Source organism: Labrus mixtus, chromosome 1, assembly GCF_963584025.1.
Source record: "Labrus mixtus chromosome 1, fLabMix1.1, whole genome shotgun sequence".
NCBI classification, from domain to species: Eukaryota; Metazoa; Chordata; class Actinopteri; order Labriformes; family Labridae; genus Labrus; species Labrus mixtus.
The window spans coordinates 13,626,224-13,653,743 of NC_083612.1; the positions used below are offsets into that span (position 1 = coordinate 13,626,224).

At 38.8% G+C, this 27,520-nt stretch overlaps 1 protein-coding gene across 2 annotated transcripts in view; it reads left to right on the plus strand.

The window, feature by feature from the left end:
• map2k5 (mitogen-activated protein kinase kinase 5) overlaps positions 1–27,520 on the plus strand; it is a 54,655-nt gene that overhangs the window by 21,376 nt on the left and 5,759 nt on the right. Inside the window, exons 13-21 of one of the 2 annotated variants that reach the window (XM_061033179.1) lie at positions 1,543–1,591; positions 1,705–1,778; positions 2,936–2,986; positions 3,103–3,174; positions 5,011–5,040; positions 9,690–9,716; positions 10,060–10,092; positions 15,922–15,983; positions 17,044–17,089. In XM_061033179.1, the coding sequence (XP_060889162.1) occupies positions 1,543–1,591; positions 1,705–1,778; positions 2,936–2,986; positions 3,103–3,174; positions 5,011–5,040; positions 9,690–9,716; positions 10,060–10,092; positions 15,922–15,983; positions 17,044–17,089 (444 nt within the window). The remainder of the gene's footprint in view (positions 1–1,542; positions 1,592–1,704; positions 1,779–2,935; positions 2,987–3,102; positions 3,175–5,010; positions 5,041–9,689; positions 9,717–10,059; positions 10,093–15,921; positions 15,984–17,043; positions 17,090–27,520) is intronic. The other variant, XM_061033209.1, reaches the window with a different exon arrangement.

The window sequence follows — 27,520 nt, forward strand, 5'->3', positions numbered from 1 at the left end:
AATTATCTCAGAAAGCGAAGCACCCAAGAGGGTGTGAGTGAAGCTGCACTTTGCAGTTGTAACACTCTTCCCGCAACCTTTTGAGGCCGCTGGACTTCAGAGAGCTTTTTTCTTCCTTATTTTATCTCTAGAGCATGTGGTTCTTCAGAGATGTATGACAGGAGCCTAGGAACAACAATCAGCTTTGATATCCCATAAAAATGAAAAAATAAATCACCACATTGCAACTGTTTGTAATGTGAAAAATTATTTATTTGGCTGGTGTATGAATACAGCTTCAAAATGGAGTCTTATGAGTGCAATTGACAATAGAGTTACAAGAAGCCACTCCTCTCACTCAGTGTTACACACAACAGCTCTCAGGAGAGTCAGAAAGACACCCTTATTTCTTGCTCTGGCAAACTCAACGAGTTCTTTCAGTACTCTGGGTTGTTTGTGTCTGCAGTCTTATTAAGTTTGTGACAATTCATCAGGACCAGAATATTTTGTCTGCACATTTTAGAGTCCCTTGACACCATTTTGGACATTTCACACAATTTCAGAATCTCTGGGTTATTTAGGATCAAAACTAGCTGATTTCATCTGCATCCTCTGATTGAGGGAATACTTCACTAATACAAAGAAATAAATGGTGGATATTTTTTTTTGTCAAATTGTAGGGCATCAGCAGAATAGAGAAAAAACTGAATGCATAAATGGAAAAAATGACATTGTATTGTTGGCAGTCCAAGATAACGGATTACTCAATCAGTGCCTCAGTAATTAGGCTGTCTGTGGAAAACTGGGCGATCTGAGCACACCCAGGTACATATCTATGCTGGAACACCTAAATGTAAGGCTTTAAAATGGACTAAAAAAAAACTTACCAGCTAGGACTTGAGAAGAAAACGATTAATGAGGGGAAGTGGTCACAACCTTTGGTCCTCAATTTGAAAAAAAAGATTAAGGAACTAGGTTTACAACTCAAAAAGTGACATCAATATAATATCAAGAGAGACGCAGGAACCACCCTGACTGCATACAGTAGCAGGAACCAAACTTGTCAGCATTTAAGCGCTGACCACCTCAATGACATGTAAACAAAAACCACGTTGTGAAGTGTAAACAGGGTTGTTGTACCTATATATTCAGTCTGTTTGGTTCAACTGGAGTTAACCAATCCTTCATAACCTGGTAGATCAGAATCAGAATCGGGGTTTATTGCCAAGTACATTTACACATACAAGGAATTTGACTTGGTGTATTGGTGCTAATCAATTAACAAGGAAATAAAGCAGAACTAGCAACAACTTAAATAATACAGTATAAGAAGCTATTACAATATAAAAAATAAAAATAAAAAACACAAAATGTACAAAAGGTGCAATGTAGGAGCTGTACAGTGGACATACTCACAGAGTGCATGTAAGGAAGATACATTTTTAAAGTCCAGTGGGCGTTAATGAGTTATTAATGAGATGAGTTATTCAGCCACTTCTGCTGGTGACTCCTTGCCTTGTCTCTGAAGTAATACAACTTATTTTGTTCTGCGTGTGTCTCCAGGTAGTCAAAGGCCTGACGTATCTGTGGAGCCTGAAGATACTTCACAGAGGTGAGTAAAGTTGTTTGCTGGCTATTTGTTATTTAAAAAAAAAAATCTGAGTTGATGAAGACAGGACACACAGTGCTGAAGCTGCAGTTCTATCAAGCAGTTTGTCTCCACAGATGTCAAGCCCTCCAATATGCTGGTGAACACCCGGGGACAAGTCAAGCTCTGTGACTTTGGTGTCAGTACACAGGTACACTGATTTGTTTGTGCGAGCATGATAGAGAGAGAGAGAGAGAGAGAGAGATATGACGGGAGAGAGAGAGGAAGAAAAAACAGTTGTCTATAGTTGCATCACTACAGACGTGTGTGTGTGTGTGTGTGTGTGTGTGTGTGTGTGTGTGTGTGTGTGTGTGTGTGTGTGTGTGTGTGTGTGTGTGTGTGTGTGTGTGTGTGTGTGTGTGTGTGTGTGTAGGTCTGTGTGCAAATGGTCAACCTGTCAATCACTTCATTCATTTTCGACTCACATCAGCGCTATCCCAGGGGTCTTCCTCTCACATTAACTTCCCCCCCCTCACCTCCATTGTTCTGCAGCCTCCGAAAAAAATCACTTGTTATAATTATGACCCGCACACACAACTGCAAAGCCTCATTGATATGTATTCAGTGGATGTGGGGGAAAGCGTGGGTGGCAGACAATAGCCCAGTCATTGTGTGACTGTGTGTGTGTCACAGAGTGTGTTTGTAATGTAATCATCAGGGACAGACCTTCAACGCTCCCCAAAACATCAACCCTGAGGACTCTGTCCCCCTCTACACCCCACACACACACACACACACACACACACACACACACACACACACACACACACACACACACACACACACACACACACCTTCCCTTCTGTGGTAAATTGTTATTCATTTTTAACCTCCACTTCCCGGGAAGCTCCAAGGTGAATTTGACACCCTGAATGTGTAACACTTTTAACACACGCTGACTCGCCCTTTGTTTTTGTAACTCTCTTTTTCTGTTTACCCCCGTTTCACACAAACACACTCCCTCCCCCTCTCATGTTGTGCTTAAAAAAAAACCATAAGGGAACAGACACTCATTATCACAGCCCTCTCATTGACGGCATGTGCCATTGTATCCACAGACGCACTAATGCCTGTCTCTCTTCTGTCCTCCTGCAAGGGTTAAGAGCAGCCTAAAATATCAACCTGACATATCGATACATTAAGAAAATATAATTTAGCTTCCTGTCTTATTCATCCTTAAATGCTGGGCAATGACGTAGTGACTCCTGAAGTTATTTATTTCTTTTAAAGTGCTGTGTCATTGTCAGTTGATTTGCCTTGATATGCTTAATAATTATTGTACATTTTTTTTATTCATCTGTCTTACAGTTAGTGAATTCCATTGCCAAAACGTACGTGGGAACTAACGCATACATGGCGGTGAGTGACCCCTTTAGTTCGGACGCTTGTGAAATAATGTGTTACTATTAAGTACGGTATATAACTGTTAATTACTGTACATCTTTAAAGATATGTTTTATGTTTTTGATTCACAGCCAGAGAGGATATCAGGGGAACAGTACGGGATCCATGCGGATGTCTGGAGTGTGGGAATCTCTTTCATGGAGGTACAACAATTTACAACGTGCTCAGTGCTTGAAAATGACACATTTTCTACAGTGAGAAGTGAGGTTCATTCATGGAAACGATGCTGAATTCAAACTAAATGTGTCTTTTTGAAGTTAGCTATCATGCACCTCACATGGGTTATGTTGTATTTTATTTCTGCTTGTTGCTCATTTGTTGCCTTCAAGTAGGGTCTTATTTTCCTTGAGCAGCGTAGTCTGTATGAACAATCCCCTCTTGCAGTTCTCACTACCTCATAACCGGACATTTTCTGAAAGCTGACGCCACAGCAGTAATTCTCTTATTAGATGCTAAGTCAATCTATCGTAATGTTACACATATTTAGAGTGCATCTGTAATTGTAATTGTACAAAAATGTTGATATTTCAAACCGCCTCATCTCTTGGCTCTATTTAGCCTTCACATTTTCTAATGACATTCCCCACTTGTGAGAGTCTTTATGCACACATGTTGTTGTTGCTTTTCAGTTGTGTCTTTGGGACTAAACTACCTGAACGCGTAACAAAAAAACGTCTACATGACTGATGTACATATTCAAATGTTTCTTTTAAAATCAGAGAGGGAAGAGTGTCAGGTGCTCATGTGTTTGTGTGTACATTTGATTAAGCATCAAGTATATATCTGTTCATCTCTTCCCAAAGCATGAAGTGACTGCTTGACTGACAGCCTACAATTACAAATAAGGTTTTAATTTCAGTCTAACCCTCCCCTGCTCTTTTGTCCTTCTGCCCACGTTATTGATTCTCCATCTGTTTCTGTCTAGCGCTCTCCCTCTGCAGTATAACAAATGATTTGGCTCTCTGCCTCCCCATTGTTTGTCAATGATGTTTAATATCATTTCAATGATAACCATAATTGATGACATCACATGGAAGGAGCGCTGTCAGAATTATTGACATCATCTCTGCATGATAGAGATAAAGTTTTATAGCAGCAGAGCCCCCGGCCTGTCCTCTTCATTTTTAGCTGTTGATGTGTGCATTAAGCTAAATGGAATGGCTTTGCAGTCCCTTTAAATTTGGATTGATCTTAAGCCTACTTGTTTGTCTGTTTATGTCAAAGAAAGGGACCGTGGTGATTTGACGTTTTAATAATACAATGCCGCCAATAAACTGGGCAGCTGCCCACCCAAAGTAAATGTCCAAATGTCAGGGAGAGCTGTCAACCAAAATAACACATTTACACATGACATAACACAGTCCCCCAGTCCCCCAGTCCGCTCGTCCTTCTCTTTTTTCCGTACTTTGTTCTTTGCAGGTGGTAATCATAGGGGGTTATTAACTAATAGTTGATGTTGTTTGATGACTAAATGTTATCAGCAGGTGGTAGTAAGCTCACCTCAAAGACAGAAAGTCTCTGCATGCTTCAGTTGCTTTATCGGAATAGTCCTTCCGTTTCTACACTTAAATTCAATCACATTAAGGCACTAGCAATTAAACAGTATATATATATTTATACATGTGTACAGTATTTGATTTATGATGTCTCTGCAGAGGAGACAAATTCAGCATCTTTACAAAATGTTCTTTCATGAAGCATCAGATCTGTCGAAGTATTGTTGCAACTTTGAGTTTCTTCTTGTGTCATCATGGACTTCTTTATATTGTTAATGATATATATTTTCTACACACACACACACACACGTACACTCAAGGTATCCATCAAAATGTTTGGGTAAAATTCAAGACACGTATTTCTTTAATAAGCATTGTGTAAGCATTGTGCATCATAGTGTTCTTAGATATTATCAGGATTCCCCGGACTGCTCGATGAACCAGTTTTAAATGTCTCAAGAAAAATCTGTTTTCTTTACACAGTTGGCGTTAGGCATGTTCCCGTATCCACAGGTGAGTTATTTTCACTCTTTTTTTTTTCTCAACCTCTTCAGATTGAATTCCAGAAATGTGTTACTTCAGAGGCAGATTAGTTACTCTCAATAGAGTGGTTATATTATCAGTTTGTTTTGTTTGAAATTTTTGTCTATAAGGCTACTGAAAACTATTTTTTTTTATCATATTTTTGAGGGGGACGCATCTTAGGTCAAAAAGAACCCATACCACTATAAAGCAGATTCAGAAAAACAGGCTCTCTTCCAGTCTGAACCGTTTTCTTGCTCGTTGTGTTTCCAGCTGCAGAGAACTGTGTGACTATAATGAAGTCTTTCACCATTAGAGATATACAGCTAATGCAGCAAAAGAGGGTTTTTTCATAATTAATCATGGATAAGGATTTATCTATATTTAAAAAAAACCTTTTCACTGGACTAAAATATGTCTATAGTATCATTGGACTCCAAATTGGTCCAACAACCCTTGTAACACTTATTAGAAAAGCTTTTCTGTTACATGAGGCACTAACATGTCAAGGCCATTATGAGACAAAGACGTCTAACTAAAAATATGATTTTCACTCCTCTATATTACTCCCTTGATTAAATGCTCAGTACTATGAACACCTTTCAATGTGGAACTGTACTGTTTGGATTCATTTTTTCCCCTCATTACACTAAGTAAGAATCCTGCTCAAATGTAATTGCCGAACACAGAAGTGACTTCACAATCCCATCAAGTCTTAATTAGCCCTTTTAAGATGGGTTTATCTCACTAATCCCAAGATGAGCCATCTAAATCTGGTTACCTCAGTTTACCTCCTGGCCGCCCTGCTTTACCAAATGTGAAGGCACGCATTTCAACTCCTGAAGAGTTTGTACTCTAACTAAACCGCCATTGTGTCACAATCATGCTTTGAAAACTGTCAGTAAGTGATTCAAAGGTGGTTCATTTTTATTTGTAGTTAAACCAGTAAGCCCCTGAAAGACTATACAGCTTGACATGTTTTTATGGTTTGTCCCTCCATTAGTCAAGTCAAGATGGCAGCTGATTGAAGAAGCATAGTGGGATGTAATAATTTATCTTTCTTGTGAGGTATTGTGTGCGTTACTTTTTGCAAGGCGGAACAAATAAGGGGACCCCGTCAATGAAACAGTTGAGTTGGATGTCACACAGACTTTTAAAATCTCCATGACATCATAGGTGTTATTGTCAATTACCTGTGTGTTAAAACATTCTCCTGTTAATGTTATAAATATGATGCTGGGAGAAACACCCATGATTGTTTCAAGAATTCAGTCAGAAGCTGGTTTCTGTCCTGAAAAGCCATCTGTGACAGTGACAAGAGTCGTGATGTATTTTTTTATGTTGATCGCTGATTCTTGAGCCACGATCTAAACCTATTGAAAACCTTTTGTGAATGGGAGCAAAGGTGTGTTTCTGCGGCCCTCCCATTACATAGTGATGTAAATGTCACACCATGATCAATCTGTTATTCGACATGTGTGTGACGACAGCCTGGGGCGTGGCTGATTTTTGAGTATGCTTCTTTAATTTAATGCCTCCATTATCATGTTAATTGTGGTTGTATTTTGAAAATGAGTGGTAATTCACTCTGCTCTTAGTGATATAAATAGGGCAGACAAAATATTGGAAACGTCTCTTAGTTTATAGATTAGGCTCTCCACTGTCACGCAGCAGCTCTCCTCATCTGGGTGTTAATTTTCCCCTAACTCCATATGGTACTGCAGACAGTTCACCTGCAGGCTGTAGCAGAGTGGTGTGGCGAGAGCGCTTGGATCCAGCTCGTCAGGCGCAGCCAGCCAAAGTCCTCGGGCCTAAGCTGTCATTTTTGCAGACGCTGGCACAGCTGTCCGTGCAAAAAATCTCTGCTACACTTAACAGAGAACATTTTAGTACAGACTGAGGGAGAAGTTGGAAGAGATGAGAGAAAATGTGAGAAAATCAGTGGCATGCTAGTTTCCAATGTGTCCAAAGAGGCTTTCTTCCTCTGCAGTAAATTTGATGAAGTTGCTTACATTTAATATTTTTACATGATTGATTCTTTTTTTTTACACCAGTAGATGGATAAGCCATATACTGTGTAGCATTTCAAAACAGTGGAAAACAGCATGGTGATGTTACCACTGACGATTAGCACAAACCTACTGAACTTACAAACTAACAGTTTAAGTAGATCTTCATTAAACAGGAGAGGTATCACAACAACAGGTGCATTTGAAAGGGGATTGTTATAAGTGTGTTTCTCAGCAGAGCTTGTAATTGTCATGATGAACAGGAAGATGAGGAGAGGAGTAAGGAGGGATCATCCACTTGTTTATCGAATGACAACAGTATTGTTCCAACAACCAATAGTGGAAGATACAGGATAAGGTGTTTTTACTTTAAAAACGACAATTTAAACATTTTTTTAGTGTCTTTGGTTCATCTTATCATCATGTGGGAGTCAGTGCTTGTCTGTGGTTTGTATTTGTGTGTGTAGTTGATGCATTATCTCATTCACTCTTTTTTGTGTTTGTATGCGTGCACAGTGGAATCATCTCTTCTTTGTCATGACTAGAGATTGTGTGTTTAATTCCACTTCACCACATGTCGGGATTCATTTGCGTCCTTTGTCAGGAGTTAATGGAGTTTTTTGCACGGCTCGCTCTGAAAGTCTTTGAAGACACCAGACCTGATTTGATGTGTATACAGCCGCTAGCTATATTGTTTCTGATTGATTTGTTGTCTCTTGTTTGTTCCATAGTTGTTTTTGTTTCTCTTGATTTTGTCATATTTTCTCAAATTTGAATTCATCTCTGGATGAAATATCATGTCAGTTCTCGTGTGAACGTTTCAGGAGCTTCCATTATTCATCACCGCATCCATCACAAACAGAATAGATGCTTTCACTTTGTTTTGTTTTTTCCTTTCAAATGAAATGAAGTGGTTTTGTGGTACTATGCATCGTATGTATGGGTTTTCTGGAACTTCACAGCAAAATACACCAGCTCCAATCATAGACTTTTTTAATTCCATGTCCTCCTTTATTAAACGGTCTATTAAAGTCTACTGGGTTCCCATTTAGTCCTTACATTGCTTTAAATGCACATGAAAAATATTGGCCCATCCTACTCAATCACAAGAAACTAAATCACTACATCTCAACTTTTTATTACCATGCTAATTATTATCTTCTAAACTTTTACCAATGTCTTCAGAACCTTATCGTTGGCTTCTCTTTGTTAGTGGTAGATGATAGAGTTGGTTTGATCACCTGAAGTGTATCTTTGTTTGTAGCACATCTGAAGCTAACAACAGAAAAAACAACCGCCTGATTTTCTCTCATCTTATACTGAACTCCCGTTGGTGGAGGGGAAAAGCCATCTGATGGTTTAGAAGTGTTTATTGAGTTGCTCTTTAAAGACATCCAAAATGAAATTTGTGACTTTTAATTTCCATTCTGTAATGTTTTCAAATAGTGACTGAAGGGCCGTTGTGACTCTTATTAACATGGTTTTGAAGCTAATCAAACTTCAATTTGTTAGTTGTCCTTAGATCAGGTGTCAGAAGATGGCTTAATGAAATAAATAATTGGGTATGCACACAGGCATGCAGATAATCAGCCCACTGTGATGAGACTCCTTTAAGAGGGACATATAAGGAGGGAGAACCAAACCTGTCTTTCTGATATGTGGTCAAGCTACCTAGTACAAGAAGAATAAGTGCTCAATAATGCTTGAATAAGTTTGTCTCCCACTATCCAATTTCAACCCCTGGAGCAGCACGCAATTTTGTCCTAGTAATTATTTCTGAACAAATTAGTTTTCCATAGTTGCCTTTAATGTGTCTGAATCAGGCAAAACTGGATATAGAGGCAGTTTAGGAGCCTCTTGGTATTTGCAGAGTGTGAAAACCTGTATTTAATTGAGTGAATCAATAAGTGCTCTAATGCACTGTCAAAAGACGTGGAGAAACGAGCAATTTATTTACCAACATTATTAGACTTTTAGCTGAGCCTGGGTTCCAGGCCTTAAATCGTCTGTATGATTCGCTCATAAATTTGGCTCCTTAGTTTTAAACTGGTTTTCATCAGGAATTTGGTCTCGAGGTTTCAAATGGGAAACTTAAACACTTTTAATTGTTACACTAGGTCATTTTTATTCATTATGAAATGCTCTTCTCGAGATCTTTCATGACAAAAGTTCCTATTTTAGAACATTTTGATGGACTTGGTTTGCACCATATAAGTGCTGACTTAAAAAGTCCAATTGTTATTAATTTATGTTTAATGTTTGGTAGCTTACCATGTATGACCTGTCTTTTGTCATTTTTGGACCTATGGTGTTTATTAAAAGCTTGTTCATATTGTTTGGAATCGTCATTGTACAGCCCGGCACATCGGGATAACCTGCAGGGGCAGTAATAAAGTAGTACTCTGAAAATAAGCATTAGTAGATTTTACCCCCATTCTCCACAAATGAGAGCAAGGCCATTAACATTTGTGTGTTTTCATTATGTAAATGGTGTTAACGCATACTCACAAATTGCCAACAGGAAAGCAATAATTTTCTCCTAGTGATCATAATGTGTCCAAGTGCATCATCTTGATTATGACACGCTAATTACATATTGCCTGGTCCCGTCTTCTCTTTCTTGCCCTACAGATTCAGAAAAACCAAGGATCTTTAATGGTAAGTTTTATTGCATTAGAGTAGCAGAAAAGAAAATAGGTCTCCCACACTATAGTCTGTTACTCTTGGTTGGCTTTCTCATTTAAAAAAAGAAGAAGAAAAAAACGAATCAAATTGCATTTTTGCGATGAAATATTAGATCATGCTTAAACTGCTGGTATTACATTAGGTGCCATTATGGAATAATAAAAACCTTTAAGGAGCTGAAGGATGGCTTTGCCTGAGCTCACTGCATTTGATTAATCTAAGTAGATACTTTTTATCACACTATTGATTTTCCTCATTGCCAGGAAATTTCATGTAGGCTAACATTTTTTTTTCATCTGTGTCTCTCTACTTCCAGCCTCTCCAGTTACTGCAATGCATCGTTGATGAGGTGAGTCGCCGTCTTATGTGCTTTTGCATCTAAAGTCAGTCCTAATGGCCTGGAAAGCTTATATTTTGTTTCCTAATGAAGCAAACCACTCAGGCGGCTTTGCTCCCCACTCACTCAGCCCTTCACCCTATGCAACTGCCTCAGGCAATACACATATGCACCCGCACATTACTGCAGAGGTTGGACCTGTCATGAGTGACACACACAGCAACACAGCTTTGAATTCTGTACACAACAGTGACAATACCAGAGCAGACGAGAGTATGTTTAACCAGTGCTGTTCTCCCATCTAAATGGGTATTTACAATACTATATAGAAAGGCAAAACACAAATAAAAAGTCTGATAATGGTACATTAGTTAATAGTGATATATAAACTTGCATCTTTTTTAAATGTTACTGTTTACAAGCAAAATTTTGAAAATATTAGCATAAAAACAGACATCACACCATACCACTACCACTATAGTACACTATGAGCAAAAACACAACGTCCGCTCTATAGCCTAAACCAGCCCTATCACACATTAAGCATACAATGTCACTTGTCCTTAACTGCCTATAGATAGGCCTTAATTAATAATTAAATGCTTTTGGTTGTAATGGATTGACCCGGGCTGAACTGTTCATTAGTCAGCGAGACGGAGGCATCATTCAAACTAGTTTTTTTCTGTGCCTTGTCCTGTCCCTCCCCTCAAGGCAAGAGAGCATTTTTCTCTGGTCCCTAGCGACCCAGCACTGCCTCACTGTCCCAGCCAATGCAGTTTTATTGAGAAAGACACAAGAATATAAGAAGTCTGTGGATAGATCAAGTTGTAAAAAAAAAAAAATTAAAGGATAACCGTATAGTAGATTACCTACAGAATTCGCTTCATCGTCATGCTCCTAGTTTTTTGTCAATTCTATTCCTAGAACACTGCAACCCCTCTGCCTTAGTCAGTCACATTAAGGCTCATTGTTCTCTTGTACAGAGATGCCTGTCAGAAATCTATAGGACGTTTTTAACAGCAAACATGTCATCCATTGTAAAAAGCTCTTTTATCCAGAAGCTTCGTTCCTCCCTTTCTCAATGCATGCAGAAAATCACTAACTTTGCATGAGACTTAGCCTTAACCATCAGGGTTTTTTTTATCTTTTTTTTTTTTATTGAAAGGTGTAGATACTTGATTATATAAATGATACATGTCAGTAAGAATTATGGCCTTTTTTGACCTGTGGTGTCCCCCAAGGCTCCATTCATGGCCCCTTGTCATTCTGTGTTTGCAAGAAAAAGAAAAAAAAGGTACAAAAGTTGATACATTCGTTAATGGTGCTGAATTTTCCAAAACTTTCTCCAGTTAAATTGAAACACATTTTTAATCATTCTTGATGGTGCTCCAAAGTTTATTTCCATTTTACAAAAACATCTTGTCTTTTCAGCCAGAAAGCAGGGAGTAAAATTTGACAGTGAATTTTCAATTGAAAAATAAGATACTAAAGATGTTTAAAAAATGTTTAATCTGATGAGGAGCATCTCAAATCAAGTCTTTTTACTTTCAACCTGGTCACTTACATTATATATATTGTTTTTAGATTTGTAGATCTCAATATGCTGGGTGGCAAAAAGTATCGAAGACATTTAGCTGATAACAAACAAGGCTAACTACTATCTAAAACATCCCTAAATATAACATATCAGCCCTGTCTTTGCTTCCTTCACTGGTAACCAGTAAGGTTTTAGATTTGATTTTAAGATTCTACTGATTACCTTTTCAAGCTCGTAACTGTTAAGCTACCAGATATTTTTCTGAATGGCTACTCCCCTTTTAGCCATTGCATGTCCTCAGGCTCTCCGGCAGGGCCCTGACGGCCCTATTAAATCCTTTCTCATGAGGAAAGAAGGCTGGCCTTAAGCAGTCACTGCACATCAGCTGCCTTTGGATCTGAGACTTTCAGAATCATTGAAAATTGTATTTAATTTTTTTGACAGTTAACTGTCAGATTTTGATCTGTAAAGGCTTGTACAACTGAACTAGGATGCATTGCAGGCCCTGTTAGACCTTTTAATCTGTCCTTTGTAAAAAAAAAACAAAAAAAAAACGGGTATGAATGAATCTATAAGGTCCTGTGATGTCTTTAATTTAATGCTTAGATTCCTGAGCTGAACACATGACTTAAAAATACAGGCAGGTTTGATCAATTTGACCTTACTCACTGACATTGAGTAAGTAAACTGCAGATTTGCTCGAAATGCTCTAAATTTTCTTAGGTTGTGGTGCTCTGGTTTTGTGTACAACTAATCCACTGGGCAAAGTTGCTTTAATGACTGAATGAAAAATAGGCACTTGTGATTGGATCGTTTATATTATTGTAGCTACAAGCATGTTTTCAGTGGGGGATGAAGTGTGTCAGTCTGCCTCTCTTTTTTTTCTTTCCTTTTCTGTTTCACATAAACACCCAGTGAGGTATGGCTAAGAAAGACTAAACTAAAAGATTAACGTATTCTAAGGCTTGGAATTTGGACCAAATAAAATCATGGATTAAAGTTGAATTCAGATGTTCAAAAGGACTGGTTAAACTGTTTCGAAAAGGCTGTGGCATTCATCGTAGTTCATCTCAAATACAAAGGTGGCTGCACGCGTGAAAAGATTCACACAGATTCTGTAATAACTTTTCATATTGAAAGGAGAGTGGCCTTGAAACTCACGAAAATAACTGCGATTTTGTAATAGAAACTTCAACTTGTACCGGGATTTGAGAAGTAATATTTGTTATGAATAAGAGGGCCAGGGCTCAGTTTGTGATGACAGTTTCACCTGTATTAGAGCAGTTAGACAGCCAAGATGTGATTAAGATTTTTTCTTCTAAGATAAACAGTGTTGCCACCGCTTATTAGCTACCTCCTGTGTGTATCATTTATTTTCATTTACCTCAACTCAATTTGACTGTATGCTTTTGAACTTGCCTCTGTAGAAATTACCCTGTGCATCATCTAAAACTAGTTCCCGTGTTGCTCACACGAACACGCTCATGTTATTGAGCCTGTGTCTTTCTCTCTGTAGTCGTTCCTACCATCTGTTAGCTGTCCACCCTCATTAATGTGCCTCTCTCCTCTATTTGTTGAATAGCAAGTGGCTCCACTAATAAAGAACTCCCACTTTATTTTCAAGCCTGTAATTACTGATCTAATTTTGCCTAATAATTGGTTCATGGCAATCACATGTATATTTACTTGTACCCTTGTACCCTCCTAGTGTGTGTTCTGTCTCATAGTGGAGCCCGTTGACAACCAGAGGAATAATTCACTCACACTAGCCACTTTCATCAGCCTGCTTGTCTTTTGTGCCATCGCCTGCTGCCACATCAAAGCTGCAGCGGTGTTCCTCTCAGCTGGAGATATGAATACATGCATTTGTGTGTGTGTGTGTGTGTGTGTGTGTGTGTGTGTGTGTGTGTGTGTGTGTGTGTGTGTGTGTGTGTGTGTGTGTGTGTGTGTGTGTGTGTGTGTGTGTGTGTGTGTGTGTGTGTGTGTGTGTGTGTGTGTGTGTGTGTGTGTGTGTGTGTGTGTGTGTGTGTGTGTGTGTGTGTGTGTGTGTGTGTGTGTGTGTGTGTGTGTGTGTGTGTGTGTGTGTGTGTGTGTGTGTGTGTGTGTGTGTGTGTGTGTGTGTGTGTGTGTGTGTGTGTGTGTGTGTGTGTGTGTGTACACCATAGTACAGTGGTTGCAAATTATTTGGTACTCTCCCTCTAAACGGAGTGAACACTCAGGCTTGCCGTGTGTAGTGCTCAAGGGCATTTGTTTGTGCATGCCTGTGTGTATGTGTATGGGCTATGATATATTGCTCATCCAAGCAGCGGCGGTACTGTGAAGTGCAGTGAGATTAGAAGGGAACCCATTCCTTTGTTAATTTAAATGGGTTCATGCATCATGCTTTGCGGGAGCCTGCCGATCAGAGCATTAAGGAATGGCGAACACTGCCCAGAGGTGTTTTTAATGGCACAGCAGGGCTTCAGATGCAGAAAGGTGTAATTCCCTGCATTAGAATAAATACCCGGGTGTGTACCTCAGCTTTGGGATATTTGTACACATAGAGGTATTGGTGTTATTGTCTTTGTTGATATCATTGGATGTCACTGGGCATGTTTTAAATTGTGTAGGACTTGCATTTTTACCTCCTGATCTTTTTACTTTTGATATTTTCTGATAGTGTCTTATGCATTTGAGTTTAACAATCCTTCATATTCAAGATATCACTTGTAAGAAATTGGCCTGTATACTCTGACAATTACAAACCATTATAAATATTTAATACTTTGCACATTATTTTCGAATGAAAAACATTTCCTCAATATATATATATTTTTTTTTGATACATAACTTTAATTCTGTTAGTTACCCTAATAATCGTATTATTGAAACCTGCCTGTTGTTTGTGGTTCGAGATGAATTCAATATTTATTGGTACAATTTTTTTTAGTAAATATACTAGAAAGAGGAGATTTGAATCCTGTATCCTGTTACTCATGTTTTCCCCTATCCTTCCTCCTAAGGATATTAAAGGTAGAAATAAGAAAGCTTTAATGCCAACAGTCGAATGTAGTGGAGCAAGCGGAGACAGTCGGGATTAAAAGGAGGCGAGGGCCAGTTAAAGAGGGTCAGTCGGGAGCAGCTGTTCTACATGACACACCTCATTGCACCTCCATTGACTGACACATACACGCCCCTTACTTGTTTATGTATTTGCAGCTAATTTTTTATTATTTTTTTGGATGAAAAGCAAGTTTAATCACATTTGGTCAGAGAGGTTCCTTCTAAACGCTGTACGTTAAGAGGTGGTTGGTTTACAGTTTGGTTGTAGCTATAGGAACTGTAATGTTTGTCAGTCTTTCTTTTTATATTCTGCATTTTCTTTTAAACTCGGAAGAGGGTTTGGTCTGCTCTAAAAGCAATTGATCCTTAATGGTAAAGTCTCCACGTCGGTCTTAAAACAAACTTATTTTTTTTGATGAAAGAAAAGAAAATAACTACCTCATATTCAACAATATTACTAAAATAATCTTTCTGGTCAAAATCACAGCTCAAGAGAACGAAATCCAAACCTGAAAGAAGGAACAAATCTGCAGGAAATGAAAAAATACCACTCGTGCTAATCGAAAAAATGTTACTCTAACACAGTAAAGCAGACTACACAGAGTCCTATGATTGTTAAGAGTGAAAAAGAGATGTTCTTTGTCCTGTCCTGAGAGAGAAAACATGATGTTAATAGATTAACAATATTTAAGAAGTTTAATACATGATTAACAACAATCAGACATGTCGCCTTCATCTGAATCACTCGACATAGGTTTGAACATTTTAACCACCCCCACATATTTATTGAGGTGCACCCTAAAGCATGACTTCAGATTTGTAGTTTTTTAACGCACACACAATATCTCCCTGCGCAGCATTATGCTGTAAGTAAAGGCGAGCCACATAACCACCATCTCCTACCAAGCCCTGTTGTTACAATTCTCATGCACTTTTCCCGCCATCCTGTTGTTTCCTTAGCTCTATTTCAAGAAAGACATTTTTCTTGCCTTCCTTTCACGATAGCCTACCTCAGAAAAAAATTGGTATGTTGATGTGTAACTCCATAAATGTTTGCGATGCAGGTACAAAAGGGCGAAAAGCATTTCAAGGATCTATTAAGGAGCATTACTGAGAAATGTTTCAGTAGTCATTCAGTTAACAACACATTGCTGTGCCTTTTTTACACTCAGTGTAATGTATGCTGCTGTAATCCATCCTCATTTCTATCCAGGATGATGCATTTTTCTTGTTGTCTCAATTGTTTTTTTCTCTCTTCACAGGATCCTCCGGTTCTTCCAGTCAGCCAGTTCAGTGAAAAGTTTGTTCACTTCATCACTCAGTGGTGAGTCACTTACTGTTGTTCATCATATGAATTGATTTAAGAAACACAGACACATAACTGATTTAATTATAACGTCAGATTTGAATAGAATTATGTTTGTTTTCAAAGGCTTTTGGCCTTGTGGTGCATTTGTTGGTGATTCTACTTTGTCAAATATTTTCAGAGTCATCCATCAGAGCCTGATTGAACATTTACAAAGACCACAAGTTACAGTGGATTTAGATGAACCAAATTATAATGATGAAATTGCAAACAATGGGATTAAAGTGCATTTGCTTGTGTATTTTGATGCATTGTGGTGTAAATGGCTTAAGCCATCTTTTTATTTTTAAGGAATGGTTGATTTGTCTAATGCAGTTGGACAAAGCCAAAGTTTGCCCTGCCTTTGCCTCTGATTCATTAGCCTCTTGAAGCCTTTACAGTTAAGCAAACATAAACATACACACCTAAACCACATGCAAGCAGTTTGTGTGTGCGTGCAGCACTCACTAGCCTGCTTTACCAGCTGTTGCCCCCCCCCAACACCCGCCCCCCCGCCAGCTTTATTTACTCAAACAAGGCACCTCTCTCTCAGGACATACTGAGGTAATGATGTCCTGACCTGCTTTGTTGCAGCACTGGCACTATCTTCTCCCAGGCTAGTTTTGAGGGCCGATTCATTGTGATAAATAAACACATGACATGACTAACTTCAGACCCTGCCCTAATTCCTCAAAGTCCCCAATATGGGCCATTTTGACAGATTGTGTATGTCTACATACCATGGAGGACAGCTACATTAATCCACTGAACCAATGTTGATACTCTGATTAAATAGTAATGTCATTGAAATAAGAAATATTAATTAAATCACTATTTGAAATAAGCGTTGATTGTCTATCAAGACCTCCGTTTTCATTGCTGTGGCATGAAAGTTCATGTTCCAAGTCTCCACTTATATATTCATTTTTAATTGGAAATTAAGTCATTCAAATAGAAGTTAGAGCAAAAACAATCTTGCACAGTCATAAACACAGTTTGAAAAGAGCCTGGGTATTGACTCTTTTTCTTTCTTTCTCAGTATGCGGCGGCAACCGAAAGAGCGGCCTGCACCCAATAACCTCATGGTAAGTTAAACCACCCCTTTAACCAGCTTCAAGGACTTAAAAGTTTGGAATAACTGCACACAGAGGATAATCATATTCATAAATTCCAATAAAAATTCAATTAAACATAATTTTAAGATCTTCGTAGGTTTTGAAGTATACAATTGTATTTTGCCAATGATTGGGGTGTTTTGGGTCAAGGACCCTTGAAGTTTGTACTGCTGTGTGGGAACAACAGTAATGAACTTTATGCTATGAAAGGTGTCAGAAAGAAGACCTTGAGTTAGAAATTAAACATACTTCAGTGATAATTTGTTCAATTCACTGCAATGGAGCCAGCATAAATGCTTCACGCCTAGCTGTTGTACAAGAGACTCAGAATTCTATTTGAAGTTTTATAGCCTAATGGAAATTTGATTGAGGGACAAAAGGAAATTATTTAAAGTGCTTGTGTGTGCCTGTCTCTATTTGTGCATGTTATGTGAATAATGTGTGCCCAACACCATGTAGTCTTTTTAATTCCACCTCTCCTTGTACTCAAACTAATTAATTTCATTAAAATGCTCAAAGTTTGTTCCAATAGTGACCTCAATACTAATCTGACAGGGAGAGAGCCCTGCTTTTTTAAATCTGAAATGTACATCGCATGGTTCTTTTACCATTTGTTATGAATCCTCTTTTATTGTTAACTGTTATTTTTCAATTTATACAAAACCACGCCCAAGTAGAGCTGGGAATCTTTGGGTGTCTCACAATTCAATTCGATTTTGATTCTTGAGGTCACGATTCGATTGAGAATCTGTTTTCGATCCAAAACGATTCTGGAGTCATGGATTCAAAGTCAATTTTTGAATTCGTACATACTTCATGATCTACTCCAGTCATCTGTGAGCCAAACAAGGCGGTGTGGCAAATTATGGCATGAAGGTGTAATATTGTTCAAAATGTCAATAACGTAAATAAGCAAAGTCAAATCTTAAAACCAAAGATAACATTTATTATGCTTAACTTTCACAAACTGTATTTCTCAATTCTCCCTCAGTCAGTGGCTTTAAGAATAAAAAGTTGTACCAAAAAACTAAAATGGTGTTGCATAAATACAATAGGCAGGCTTAGGCTAGCTGCCTTTTTAGTTTTGGAAACCATCAAAGAAATAGCTACGGATCATGCAGATAAGATAAATCTTGACTTACCCCACGACGCATTTTTAAAATGCCAAAGTATGTTTGAGGTACAGAGAGGTTATATTAGATTCAAAGCAGGACTTCACTATTTACATTAGTAAATTCAAAACTTATCTGCTTCCCCCCTAATGTAGACGATGATTTGATCTGTTCTAGCATTAGCACACATGGCCCCAGCAGTTTGCACAAACTGCCTTTTAAGAGTTGCAACACGCTCCGGTTTCTGTTAGGACCAAGGACAGCGACAGGGAGGTCCACTGGGAGAGGAGTGGTGAAGGCTTGTGTTGTGGGGACGGAGGGCTGGAGGGTGTAAATGCAGAGCTGCTAACAGATTGTATGTTCTCAGTCTCACACCAGAAAGGAGGAGTAAAGAGAAATGTTGTCTAGACACTCACTGGGAATTTGTGCCTCCAGACAAAAGTGTTTCTCTTGAGGTAGAGACCGTGCACTGAAGAGTTCTGGGAAATGTGGCTTGTTGTATTGGTGATGTGCTGCTTTGAACTGAACTTTAATGTTTTTTTGTTCAGGGTTTCCTTTGACTCCAAATATTTATACTTCCATGTCTTACTCTGACTTATTGATTTTTCTAGTTCTTTGTAAAATAGTATCTTTTCTACTGGTTGTCGGAGACAATATGATGAATTTATTTTTTCAATATGTTTATGCTGGTTCTAGTCAAAAGTCCATAGACTGTACAAAACATGGATGTAGTCTCAGTGACGTCACCTATTGGTTTCTGAATGATGAACGTCACCTTATTGGAAGTGCTGACTCTTAACTTTCAGTCGAACTAATAACAGACAAAGAGGTGGAGTTGAGGCGGATTGTCAGTCTCCTTGAAAACAGCTACCATGTCTACCTGTCAGTAAAATCAGCTGCACCCCTGATTATGCAAATATATGCTAAACTTTTCTTCTTATAATAATTCAAATGAATGAGTATTAATACAAAATTAACCCCCACACGGTTTTTACAAGTTAAGAAATTAGCTACAGAGACCAAAAATGTTTTTATTTATGTAAACATGTTTATTTCTGCAGTTAAAACTGGCATTTTACTGTAATATATATGTACTGTAAGTCATTCCTTGACTTTGGCAACCAGCCTCAAGTGGACACTGGAGTGTTTTCAACACCGGAGGTTACCGCTTTCTAATAACACAACTAATGCAAGGTCAATGGTTACAACGATATAATTAAGAATTCTACAATTAATTTAGCAGACGCTTGTAGTCAAAGGAACAATGTCAGTAAGAGCAAACGATCAGCTTTGAGTCCGATTGGACACAGAGGTGCTGACAGGTATTGCACAGAGGCAAAGCACAACATTGACGGCAGTACTTGAGAGCTCTAATCAGTATAGAAACCATCTTAAAAGTCGTTGTTATCAAACAAAAACCATTGTTATAGAAATAACAAGCCTCTCTATTCATGCTAAACAGACAATTTTGTTTACTGCCTCTTAAAGTATTTTGATTTTTAAAAAGTCAGTGTATCAGTGGGCTGGTGTGTGTGTAATTATATTTACTAAAACTGTTCCTATAAATCTTTCCTTTCTCTTCATTTCCTCCACATTCCTACTTTGACCCACTTCCTTCACATTCATCATGATCGCTGTGCTATTTTCCAAATGTCCGCAGTTCTCCCCTTTTTTTCTTCTCTCACTTCTTTTTTTTTTTTGCATCGGTCTTATTTTTCCGTTACCTATATTTTCCTGTAGGACTTTGATTTCTTCCTCTGCCTCGATGAACTGAGATGTAAGGTCATGGATGCCTGCCTTCGTGGCTCCTGCCTGCTGATTGTCTTTCTCTCCTTTTTCTCATTCCCTCTTTCTCCCCACCTCTCGCTCTACCCCCTTGTTCCCACAGCCTCCTGAGTACATTAAAACTCTTTACCTATTCTATCTGTATGTTAATGCACCAACCCACAGCTCCCCTGTTCTCCTCTCTCTCTCTCTCTCTCTCTCTCTCTCTCTCTCTCTCTCTCTCTCTCTCTCTCTCTCTCTCTCTCTCTCTCTCTCTCTGCTGTAAAGAAAAAGTGCCACCATTTGCTTCAGTTTTTTTTTCTCTGCAACTCATTTCTCCTGGAAGATAATGCGGGGAATCACATAATAGTGCAGACACTGAGCAAATAATGTTGTTTTATGACCATTCATTCTCACCTAGTCGCTCTAGTTTGATCATCTGGTTTCAGCATGTGGTTTCTCTAATCACTGGTATAACTTCTCCTGATGTTATTTTCTCTGGGATTTTATCCTATTAGAGGTTTTTAAAGGGCTGCTGTTTGATTGCATCCCTGCTCTTGATGGGTTCTGTCCCTGAAGCTTTACACAGTGTGCTATAACTACTTGTTCTGGGTGTTTGACTCATTGTATTAATATTTTATCCTATTCAGTCCTACTTCTGAAACAATTCTCCTGACTAATGTCTCAGTGAATAGTTCAAATCTGTAAAGTACAAGTCTTAATGATCAACCTCAAACACCCAGGAAATTTGTTTTTGAAATCCTTTGAATCTTTCAAACACATATAAACCGGATTTATTTTTTATACACTCGGGTTGTTTTTACATTTAGTGTCCAAACAACACAGATATTTTTGTGACTTGACAAACAGAAATGTGCACTGCCTGCTGTTCTTGTCTTTACTTCCTTTTTTGCAATTTAATGTGGAATAAGCGTAGGCATGTGTACGCTCTGATTTGCGTTTGTTCACATTACACAACTGTGATTACAACTGTGTAAAACTCAACTGGCTTCTTCAGTCTTTAACTGAAGCCAAACACAATGAAACAAATATATGCTCTTGCACTAATTCATTTCCCACCATATTGTACAACACAAACAGTATGAATGATACGTAATCATAACAGTCACATTAAAGTGACCATCTGAGTAAATAAGCATTTTCAAATGCTCTGCATTATAATGTATTTAGCTGTTAAAGTTGCCCATTGCTGTCCTTTCTCTGTGGGGTTATAGTGATATATATTATGTAAGAAGTAAATCACTGGTTCGTATTTTGATACCTCGCCAAAAAGCTGAAACAACCATGGAATCCTTGAGTTGATCTGAGCCCAGATGGTTTACACCGTGACTCATGATGAGATGATGAGCCATCAGAGAGGAGGGTGAGCGTGTTTTTCTCCTCCTTATACTATGCATCTTTCATTGTGGACACCCTATCCTGTCATCATTAGCTAAAGACGTCGGTCAGTTGAGGAGACGCTCCATTGGCTGGTTCCCAGGCTGTTGGTTGCAGGTTCTTAGTGACAACCTGTCCTGTCTGAGGTTTCTTGATTTTTAATCTTTCACCTGCCCTTCTCTCTGAACAACAGCCCGTCTGTGTGCAACAACTATTGACCCATTTATCAAGCTTCAGGGCAAGAAAGACAGAACAGATAGCAGGGTTTACATTACATTTATTAGTACAACGTCCTAATTACATTTAGTTTACCAAATGCAAATAATTCAACATCAAGATGTGTGTCTATGTGCTTTTTCATCTGGCACGTATTAAATGTGTGTATGGGAGAGGAAAAAGACCAAACCGATGAGCCCCCCTTACTTCCCCCTTATATTCTTTGATTGTGATTTGATGGACATTTCATTCCTCCCTCCCCCCTCTCCCTCATCACCCCTCATTCCCCAGCCAGCAGCCTTCACACAGCCTTTTAGCACCCTTGTCAATGCAGCCCTCCTATTCTGCTTTTCTATTCATAGGCGCTCGCACAAATTTTTGTGCCCCCCTTACCACCCCAGAGACACCAGATGAGCCCCTCGGTTCCACAAAAGACCCTCCCCAGCCTCTGACTGTCCTCAAAGCTAGCTTTTGAGAGACACACAAACACACACACACAACCCACACTGACTAAATGTTCTCAAACTCTCATTTAAGTTACATTTCAAATACGTTTCTGTTTTCCCTGCATGGCTGTTTGTTGCTTTGTTCTTTGATTAGAACCATCAGAGTGCTGAGAAAGCTTATCAAGGCACACTGCTGTTTTCACTTCTGTACCGACATCATGACAACCCGTTTTTGAGACAAACATTTATAAGATGAGGCATGCAGTAGCCTTGAGGTTCACAGGATGTCCAAGTATTTTCTGGACATTAACAGAATAGTTAAATTCACACTTTATGTTTGACTGCAAGAAGAAGCTGAGAACACAGTTGGCACTACAATACAAGAGTCAAATCATTTTTTGGTCCTTGCGATTGAGTACCAGATGTATTCCTAAAAACGTCAGGCAAAGTATTGAACCATGACAGTAAGAGGCCACATTTGTGATTCAACATCAATCACCTGAACTAAATCTGTGCAGTTGATGTTTTTGAACGCACACATTCAGACTCTTAAAGAAGATATTTTAAGTATAAAGATATTATTTATTGCCTCAGACTCCACAGATCAGCTGAGGTGCACCTTTAGTACAGCCTCTGATTAGCATTTAGGGATTTTTTTCTGCCACCTTTCCAGCTGCTAACACTGATAAATCACTGCATGTGTTGTGAATTTTTTTTTTTTTTGCAATCAGTATCTTATATAGAAATTGGCCAAATTTGCCTCAAATGCATTCTAAAATAAATATGTCACTCAAGCGCCAATACTCTAAATGACATTATACCACATTTGTAGGTGCACTTCACCTTTTGCAGGTGCTTTGAGAGGTAGAGAATTTCTTTTGTCTCATTTGTGCAGGTTTAGCAGCCTCAAAAGCTGCACAGTTCATTCATGATTCGCCGCTGCGGGTTCTCCTGTTGGTTCTACAAAGTTTCAAAGTCACTCATGTACCTTCATTCCACTTTATGAGCTCTCTTTTTAGGTAATGCTTTATGTGCATTCATCCTGTTATTTTGTACCCTGTTCTTCAAACTTCAAGGACGTTTAAGTGTCCCAAGAAAAAGGTGTTTTAATGTTTACATCTCTACATGTGCAAAAAGGGTTTTCACATGCTTCGCTTGCGTACTTTTGCCCCTCTTTGGGCTTTTTGTATCTTGTCAGAGTTGTTCTAAATCACTGATGTCTCCTCCTCCCTGAACTTTTCTGTCAGCACCTTCGCTGCCGAAATGTTTTCACATTTCCCCCTGGGGTCTTCCCTGACACAAAATCCATTCGCACATTCTGGGACAGCCGTGTGGTCCTGCTACAGGACTCTTCAGTCACGTCATTTTGAATGAAAGCCAGAGTCAAAATTACATGTATCTCCTGAAACACACATAAACACATATTGCCATCATATCTTCCTACAATCGAACTTCTTCCCCTCTACATGAAGATTTGTGAGTGTAAGCAGCAAGTTCACCATGTTCCATACCCCTTAGCTTTTTTATGTAAAACAACGCCTAATATCCACCATAAGAAGCAGAGTCTCACTCTTTGTCAAACACTTGGATTAACTATCTGATAATCCAGCAAATAAGTAAAAGCCATAGATTGTTTAGCTTTGCTACCTTAACATTTACTAACTTTTTGTCAACTATGGCTCCTTACTCTGAAATACCATCATGGTGACAATCACAAGTCTGAATCAAGGCTTTAAAATGGCCGTCTACTAACCAACAGGCAAAGCGTTAAACGTCCTCTGCACATAAATTCATAACATGATACCTGGTAAATGTCAGGGAGCAGATGGTTACACTTCAGTGATTCTTCTCTGCATTAAAATGATCTCATGTGCCACTCCTCATTTTTTAAATTCTTCTCAGAGTTTCTCTGTTTACTCTCACTAAAGATAAAGCAGTCAGCCATGATTTTTGTTTAGTTTTTGTGATGCACATCTTGAACATTTGATGTGGCCATTTGGAAATTTCCGCTTAGAATTATTATTTCTTTTTTTCCTGAAATAATGCGTGTTCTTCTCTTTGGGTGACTAACATTTAGCATTGAGGCATGACGATATGTTGTATATCCAGATGATGGATCACTAAGTTTTAGTGGTAGAAGCGTTTTAACACCCCTTAACAAAGTTAACTTACATCCCCTTTGCACTGACATCAACAAAAGTTTTCCCACTAGTTGATTCATACTGACGCCAACCAAAGCAGGACAGCTTCCAAATGGGTCAAGTGCAATAAAAGCAAATCCGCAAAGACCTTGTTATTCTATCTACCTCTTCAACCTTCTTTCTGTTCTCTCACACACACAGCCACTCACCGGCAAACTCACGGTTTCTCTGAACACTTCTCTAATGAGGTGGTGACCACTCTCTTGTTATAATTGCCTCAAACTCAGTTTAATTTCTTCTGAGCGTATTAATCATACATTGAGTTATTTAAAATCGTATAAATTAATCTTAGATTAAACAGAGCCTTCAAAGGCTTCAAACAATTAAAGAGTAAGGTAGTATTTCCCCTGGGTTTAGGCCGCCTCTATTTGAGCAGAGCAGTTGCAGGTGATTATCCCGTTTTGATGTGGCCTGGCGGTGATTAATGTGACTTTTAAACGAGTCGTCGCCCCCTCCCCCAAAAAGCTCTCCTCTGTCCACGCACGGCAACAGCAAGTCAAAACACCTTCAATGACCCAGCCAAGGACCGGTTATTCACTCTGTAGTTTTGACTCTTACATTACAGGTTTGATACTTCATTTAAGTCACATCTTACCTCAGGAGAGACTCCCCCCCCCCCCCCCCTCTCTCCTGTTTGACAGTGGTAGTCTCCCACTGTGCGGTGCATATGTGAACACACAGGTCAGGAGAATATCCGGAACAGTCCTCCTGAAATTTTCGAGATATTTTTGAGAGTGTGTGAGAACGGCTTTATATGCCTTTCCATTACAGTTCTTCCTTTTTCTCTCACTCTTTTTTGACCCCCAATGAACATGCAGAGTCTGATCAGGACTGAAAAATCATTTGGGACAAATCATTTCATATTTTGGGTTTTGCCCGAGTTAATCATAGTTTCCACAGTGTCTAGGTTTGTGTGCATGTACTGGTGTCTGTGTGAGCGAAGTGACAAGTCACACACCTTCATCTAGGTCAAATTCCTGCAGATGTCTCTGACCTGTCAGGGTTAATTTCTGGAGCAGAGGTGGAGGGCTGGATTTTAAAAACCTCACCCCAGACTTCCTCTTTTATTTCTGTATCACTCCCTCTCTACTGAGGCGAAGAAGAATGATTGATGAGACGAGTGTCCAGCACATTGGAGCGCCCAGGAGCGTCCACTCCACCCGTCTCATACTGACACACACACACACACACACACACACACTTGTACTCACACTCACACTGATATTAGAGTAATTAACCTCAGACTGTGTTAACCCCAGCTGCCCATTAGAAGGACAACAGGATTGATGGGGTTCCCCCCAGTCCTTCACCATCTCTACAGTTTGTACAGGATTAAGGCACACAGGAATGTGTGACTTTAACATATAAATCTGCACACACATGTGTAACGTAATGTTCACAGTCATAAGTATTACTCCTGAGTAAAGACAGTCTAAAAGAAAGCACAAAAGTAGATTTAAGTAATTGTAATAAAGGAATGGATTTACTATAAGAAATGACTTCATTCACCCTTTATGTGACTTTAATCTCCTTTTTCATACATCATCTTCAGTTTAATATATATCTCAGTGTAACCACAAATAGATAAGTAGGCTCCCAGGAGGAACAAAGTGGACCATCACCACCAGTCTGTCCTACTTTGTTCCTAATCTTACATCCTTGCACCAGTTTGGATGTTGCTGGGGGGTATTTAATGTCCTGCCACCCCAGAAAAAAACAGCTGACATCAACAAGACTTACTTTAGAATCGATAAGTGTCAAATCTGAGCCAAAGTAGAAATGTCTGTTGGTGAAACATTTGCTGTGTGTCTTTGTTCTAGCTTTAAAGATTACTTGTGACCAAAGCCAGTTGAAACTGAAAATGATGCATTTGACTATTTCAAGAAATCTGAACATTAACCATTGGAGATGGTTCAATATCCGATAAACATTTATTAGAAAGATGATCACTGAGTGACATTTTACTGTTTAAAATAAACTTAATATAGTTCTCTAATGGACTTTTAGTAATTTAAGTAACAATAGTTGTATTTGGGACAAAGACATTTTTTCACCACTTAATTGATCGCCATTAATCTGAGAGTATCTGAAAGCTTGAATTTACATTTCATCTGACTGCATCAAAATGGTCTTAAAGCACGGCCATTATACTCTGGCCTCCATAATACTGATTAAATGTAAACATGGTAAATCTGTTTCGCTCTTTCTTTACACTTTTTGGCTAACAATCACAGTATGTTCACTCTGATAATTTCATATCAGCAATATCTCTAAATAAAAACGTTTAGATGTTAATGAGACCCCAATTAAAAAAGATAAAATCACAAAATGAATGTTCCATTGTCTACAACTTCTCCTCTGTCTGCTGTGATATACACGGCTTCCAGACATCTCACTGTGTTTTTTCTTTCTTCTTTACTTTCCATTCATAGTAGAACTGCTCAAAAAATCAGAGCCGCCCTCTCTTTTTTAACAAAACTGTGAAGGACATCTTTTTCCTTTTTTTTTCAAACTGTTTAACAGACCAGGGTAAAATGTGTTCTCCATCTCTTAGCTGTCAATAGATCCTCACAGAGAGAGCCTAAAATCTCAGGTTGTGCTTGTGCAGAGGTCGATTTAAAGCGTGCACTGTGAGTTAACAAAATGTACCAGATTAATAAATAAAATGTCTGTGTCTGCTCAGATCAAGTTGGAACTGAACTCCTATAAACAGGGACAGTGTGTTGTTGTTAAGGACAGATATCATTGAAATCAGTGTTGACAAGTTAATTCAAACATACCGACCACAGCCTCGATTGGCTAATTGGACACCTAGACACGGCAAATAAAACTCATGGTCAGTCTGCGTTGAAGTGTCTCATTTACAACGTCCTCCCCTTTAACCTCTGACCCTGCTGTGACCTCTCTGACCTCTGGCTCTCGTCCCCACAGATGAGGCTGGTGATTGGGACTGTTGTCATTGAGATATCACATGTGACATCTCCGTTTCAGTCCAGCAGCAATAACAATTAAGACTGACAGCATTTAGCAGATCTAAAGAGCTTCCAATCAACAAAGAGCGGTCGAATGTTTGTTTGTTTCAGCTTTATTGGAGCTGTTGATGAAAATCCATCAGGACATTTCTTTGTAAAAAAAAAAAAAAAATCTAAAAAATTTTTTAAATCCATGTAAGAGCATTGCTGAAGTCATTTCTAATAATTGACAGAGATGGTTTGCGTCTCTGATTTTACAACCTGTGATGATTAATGTCCGTCATAAAAGACA